At 50.7% G+C, this 6,312-nt stretch overlaps 1 protein-coding gene across 1 annotated transcript in view; it reads right to left on the bottom strand.

Annotated features, from left to right (window-relative positions):
* Positions 1-2,436: 2,436 nt before the first annotated feature.
* Positions 2,437-6,312, bottom strand: part of LOC130586120 (astrotactin-2-like) — a gene marked incomplete at its 3' end in the record, with an annotated part of 50,215 nt that continues 46,339 nt past the window's right edge. Inside the window, exon 4 of the mRNA XM_057386830.1 lies at positions 2,437-2,544. Coding sequence (XP_057242813.1) covers positions 2,437-2,544 — 108 coding nt within the window. The remainder of the gene's footprint in view (positions 2,545-6,312) is intronic.

A 6,312-nucleotide genomic window follows, 5' to 3' on the forward strand; every position in this document is an offset into this window, starting at 1 on the left:
CTGACGATGCATCCTTCTCTATTAGARCTACGATCCCGTCCAATTATGGATCTTGGCTGAACTCGTAATTATGAGTTTGGTACTCCGACTTCCCACTACGCTATTGCTTTGCTTCCGTGAGGGAGAGGAGAGTCAATGAAAGGATAATGGAAAATTCCTTTCAAGGATGCAGCAATGGCCAAATTTATCTAGACAGGAGGAGGGAGTACAATGGGGACTTTATGCAAGACAATTCCCTYGGTCAGCCCCCAGTGAACACGAACAAACCAGGTTCTCTGAGCATCGCTCAAACGCYGAGGCAGATCTAACAGGCAGCTCTGCCTCCTGAATTCCCTTCAAACCCAGCCATCAAAGCTGCCCAGGTGAACAACAGCTCATTCACGGGGAAAGAAAGGGATTCTTCCCATTCATCTGCTCCTTTGTGTTTGCCCTACAAGGAAGCTTAAACCAACAACCAAAAACCAACACGRACGTCAATAAAAATATCTTTGTGCCCAGCATCCAGTAAGAGCCTTTTTCAAGAGCCTGACAGAGCACTTGACCTCAAGGGGAATGGCATCAAGGCAGCCTTGCAAAGATTTATCTGCCTTTCATTAAAACACAGCTTTCCATACTTTCCCTGTGTGCTACCACCCGTTTCCCTGGTGGAAGCTGAAAAAAAACCCTCAAACTTTAGGGACTTTTCCAAAGTACTCAAAGGCTATCACACCCAGCCCAGTATTTTAGAAAAAGTCACTAAAAATTCACATCTTTACAGCACTTGGGAAATWTGATCCTTGCAATGTTTTGGGACAGTTTCTTTTGTCCCTGTTTGCAACACAACCCATTCCTTCCTTCTGTCACACAGGCACGAAGATGATCAGAGGGATGGAACACCTTTCCTGTGAGGAAAAGCTGAGAGAGTTGGGATTGTTCAACTTGGAGAAGGATTAGGGGTGACCTAATTGCAGCCTTCCAGTGCCTGGAGGGAGCTGGAAAGGGGCTTTGGACAASGGCATGGAATGACAGGACAAAGAGAATGGCTTCAAACAGCAAAAGGGAAGGGATGRATGGGATATTGGGAAGGAATTGTTCCCTGTGAGGGTGGGCAGGCCCTGGCACAGRGTGCCCAGAGAAGCTGTGGCTGCCCCTGGATCCCTGGCAGTGCCCAAGGCCAGGCTGGACATTGGGGCTGGGAGCAGCCTGGGACAGTGGGAGACCATGGCAKGGGCGTGGAACAASATGRTCTTTAAGGTTCCTTCCAACTCAAACATTCTGTGATTCTGACTCTGTGATTTTCAGCTGTGTTTGTGCTGCAACAGGTAAGGAACTCACAAATCCTCTCCTCCTTTTCATCAAAAGCTCATTTTAAACACAGCACTGACTACTTTCAGTTCTAAAACACACGAAAAAGAAGAAGAAAAAAACAAAACCAACCCAAACACATAAAACTGGAAGCCCATCCTTTGAGCAGCRTGCGTGAGTTTATTCCCGTGTGCCGCCATGGAGCTGATCACAAGCACTGAGGCAATTTCACATTCAAATAAACACASAGGAAGCGTTTATGGGAATGGCTCATCATGGAAACAAATGGGGCCGTGCGCTGCCGCGGTGGGCACCGGCATCTATCTGGCTGCCGCGCTCTGCCGAGGCCCGGCTCCCTGCRCTGAACAAATGGAGGGAGAGGACCCACTGTGCAATTTTTAAATTGCTTCCCAACGGAGTTATTTCCCGACAGCGATTTTTCAAACCCAGCAGCAGCGGCGGCAGCAGCAAAACTCGTCCTTYCCTCCTCCACCAAACAGCTCGGGCTGAGAGGAGAGAGTCCTGAGCACGAACTGATCCGGGGTGACCGCGGGAAACGCGGGCACTGATTTCAAACTGAGGATGATATTTCGGTTTCTCGGCTTCTCTAACTCACAAAAGAGCCTGAAGGGACTYGGGTCTACAAATCCCTGCCCCAACCCTCATTTTGAATTTGTTCCTTTTAATTGCCTTTGTGCCAAGAGGAAAGCTGGGAAATTTTCATCCAACGGATGCTTTGCATGGGAAATAAAGGGCAGAAAACAGGAGTTCAGAGCGAGGGATTGCCAAGGTAACCAACCCTGACAGCTGCACTGGTGCCAGGGCGATGACAGACACAATCAGTCCCCACTGGTGCAGCTTTGGGKAAGTGCCAGGGCATGTGGAGGGTAACTGATATTAGAAACCAGCAAAGAAACCACAAAGCTCAGCAACATCCCCGGGAAATGGGATTTATGGCTCTGCATGGTGCTGCTCCACAGAAACAGCACATCTAGGGATGYCCTTACCACACAGACTGCTGTGGCTGTCCTTTAGACTCGGGCAGAATCAGACACTGTCACCAATGGGGACAGTCAAGGTGCTGGGGGTTTTTTGTTTTTTGTTTGTTTTTTTCCCCCCTGGAAAGTGTGGGATCACAGGGTCCTTCTGTACCTTTGCTTCGCCTCCGGCTCCGGTACTGCTCCGTGTAGAAGGTGAGCTGYGTTTCATCGTCCGCCTCTGAGCCTGAGTTGCCTTTGGCACGGCCAAACCCGATCCCACCTGCAGGGAACAGAGAGGAGAAGATCAGCCCTGGYAGCTGGGATGCTCAGGAGCAGGCAGAGCCAGCATCCCCCACTCCTGGTTAAGGTGTTTTTTTTGCTTGGGGTCACCAGGAGTGACCAGGAACTTTCACCATTCATGATTTCATCCAAAATCAAGACCCCACGGTGACTATTGTGGTGTGGATGCAAGAAGATGCTTTCTAGCCTCAGAAATATAAAATACAAATGGATTTCAAGGGACTGGCAGAGAAAACCCATGAGCATGGCAGCTGCTCTCCTCAAGGACACCTGCAYGGTGAAGTTTGGTGAATTTTAGGCGTTTGCTTCAAAGCAAAATCAGCAGGGACAAGCAGTACAGGGTGAACACAGCATTGGGGGGCACCCAGCACCCTTCTGAGGGTCCTTCCTGCCTCCCTCAGGACCCACTGTGGCCCATCTGCTCCCCCAGCTCGCTGTGACAGCCAGCAGCACATCCCTGCAGTGGTCAGGACCGACAGAAGCAGGGCTGGCCCTGGTTTCACCCGGCTTCCTCCTCTCTGGGATGCAGCAGGAGCCCAGCTGGCTCCATCCCCAGACCCACCAAGGAGCGACGGATGCTTAAAAAGCACCACAGACTCTAATTGGCACAAGTCCTTCAATCTTTGCAGAGCTTAAAGCAAAGAGGCCTCTGGGGGCTGACAGTGGCCCTTTAAACTGCCATTAAAATATTTTACTGTTTTTAAAAAATCTTTTATTCTAGGCAGCAGCGCAATTTCCCCATTTCTTGGCAGGAGCACAGAAAATGAGCGGTGCCTTCTGCCCTCTGAAATCCTTAATCACGGTGATGAGAGGTGGCTGGCAGGGACACCAGGAGCTCGGCACGTGGCTCCTGCCCTGGCCATGCCCTGACCCGGCCAGGCAGTGCCCTCCAGGCAGCCCCACCAGCAGGGCAGGAGAGGCTCTGAGAGTTCCTGTCCTCCTGGAAGCAGCAGGAAGGGTCAGTGCTGGAATACGGCAGGATTTGGTGTTTGTTCAGGGGGGCTGAGGGTTAGAGATCCCAAATCTGACCCCCTGTCAGCCCCTCCTATAAACCCCAAACCATGACCCACCTTCAGACCCTCCCACAGACCCCAAACCAGACCCACTGTCAGCCCCCCTTATAGACCCCAAATCAGACCCACTGTCAGCCCCTCTTACAGACCCCAAACCAAACCCACTGTCAGCCCCTCCTATAGACCCCAAACCATTACCCATCATCAGGCACAAACACCACAACAAACACCCAATGCCTCAATAAACCCGCACCGAGGGGTCTGAAAGGCACAGCAGAGTGGTAAAACCAATCAGTCTTATTTGCAGCAGTGAGGGAAATCTTAATTAACCCGGGTTCCTAATGCAGGCCCTTGGGCAAGCAGCCAGGGCTGCAGCCCTGCTACACATCCCCTCCTCACAGAGCAGGGGCTGCAGCAGTGGCCAGGGCTGGGGGACACACACCAGCTCTGGGAGGGTCCCCCACCCCTGAGAGCTCAGCACAGCATCAACCCTGCTTGGGAGAGGGAGGACACAGCACTTCCCTCTGTCACCTTCCCGTGCTCCAGAGCTGTCCCTTTTCACACAAACAGATGGCTGGGGTGGGCAGAGCCAGTGCTGAYGCCTGTGCCCACCCAGGCCAGGAGCAGTGGCGCTCTCTGTGCTGTCACAGCCCGCTGAGGTGACCAGGCAGCTGGCACAGGCAGCAGCTGCTCCGCCAGCCACCGGCCCAGCCCCCTCCGGCCGCTCGGCGTTTGTGTGCCGCCTGCGTCTCCGTGATGGATGGAGCTGACATGTTAAATTACTCAGGCTGGATGTCTTCAGAGAGCTGGTGACAGCGATATTGCATTTTCTGATTACCCAGCACTGAGCAGGATGTATAAATACAGCAGTTKTGAGACCCGGCACAGGTCCCCAGCCCGCAGAGGAAACGTCTCCTCTGACCCAACATGCAGTGCCAGAGGTCAGCCTGGAAACACGAGCCTGGCTGCCAGGGATGTGCTTTTACACCTCTGTGCCATCAGGGATGCTGCCACACACCTTGGTGGTGGGTTTGACACCTTAGAACCCAGCTGAGGCAACCTGGAGGATGCAAGGAYGCTAATCCTCAAGTAATCTGGCCATGAACCTGATTTCGGTTTAACTGGCCCCAAAATCTGGCCAAATCAGCCCTGTGAGACATTTCCAATTGGGCAATGCCTCCTGCCCCAGCTCCACAAGCAGCCTTGGTCACTCACCAGGACACAGGGCTGAGGATAATCGCCATGGGGCCAAGGATGCTCACAGTTCATGAGCAGTGGGTGAAAAAGGACAGCACGCCCCTAAAGCCAAGCAGCCCTGCCTGGTCAGCATCCCCTTTCCTCTAAAAACAGCGAGAAAACCACCAARAATCAGAAGACAAAAAGATCCTCATCACTGCAATCAGTTACAAATCAGAATAAGATGTTTAAAAGGCAGGAACAGGGAAACTGCAACTTCTCAGAGCTGGGGATCAGAAATGCACTGACAACTCTCTGCAGCAGCTCCCACGGGGAGATAACCCAGATTACTCCACCCCCTTTACACCCAGTTTACTCCACTCTCTTTACAGCCAGTTTACTCCTGCTTTTTAAACTGGAGAACAAACAAAGCTCCCTTTTCACACCTGGCCCCGTTTCCCCCGTTTTATGATGCAGTGGGGTAGGAGCAGGCAGGGAGGGGGAGCTCAAGGAAGATGCTCGTGTTTCTAATCCTGTTTGCAGATTTACAAGCTCGTTAATCCCTTCAAATGGATCTCAGCTCAGCCAGGCGCCAGGGCAGGGTGCTTATTCTGAGCGCAGCATTAATTTAGCGGGGAGCAAGGCGGGGTGCCAAGGCAAACACCTCGTTAGGTGTCATTAACGATGGTCCCGCTAATTCTGACTGGGGATAAGGAAATAAAAAAATAAAATAAAAATTCAGGAATCAGAGGCTGCGTTATCCCCAACGGCTTTTTGTTAGCTGAAGCCACGTGTTGTGTTTTTTAAAGTGAGGGTTTTGTCATTAAAGAGGAAATAAAAAGCAAACATGACATTTTTAATCCCTTCCCCGAAGCCAGGAGGTCGCAGAACATCTCGGGGAAAGAACTGTAGATGTAAAAGGAATCAAAACTGAGTTAAAATAAAGAAACAARTAACAGCAACTATTTGGATAACTCCTATCTGAGGTCAAGCTGACCTCAGACATTTAATTCTGCCGAGTTGAATGTTATAATAGAAGTGGAAGCTTGATTTTTCCCCCAGCAGTGCCACCTTGGGTGACATCTTTGTGCATCCCTCTGCCCTGCAGCCACTATTGATGGAAAAAGGATCTTCTGCATCCTTTTCTCCAGAAAAAGGGCCAAACCTTGTACATACCACAGAATTCACGACCCATGACTTCCTGATTGACCACGTTGGGTTCATCCCACTCCACACTCACTCACACCATGCAATTTTGTCTCCTGGGTGTTCAACAAGCTCCTGTGTTCCCAGGAGCTGGGAGGAGATGATTTTTTTCCCAATACAAACTGGATGTAGAAAACCCTGCCCAGCACARCAGCGAGGTCCGTGCACTAAGAGCTGGCAGGGCAATGCAATTAGCTAAGTGGAAATTTTCAGTTTAATTAATTTAACCCTGAAAAGAGCACCAGCCAACTGGAAAAAAACAACCGAAATGTGGTCAGAGAAAGGTAAATTATATTCAGATCTAAGGAGGGGGAAAAAAAAAATAATATACAAATATTTTCTTTTGAAACTTA

This window comes from Malurus melanocephalus, unplaced genomic scaffold (genome assembly GCF_030028575.1).
Source record: "Malurus melanocephalus ecotype Western Australia unplaced genomic scaffold, MMel_1.1 scaffold_1071, whole genome shotgun sequence".
Classification (NCBI taxonomy): domain Eukaryota; kingdom Metazoa; phylum Chordata; class Aves; order Passeriformes; family Maluridae; genus Malurus; species Malurus melanocephalus.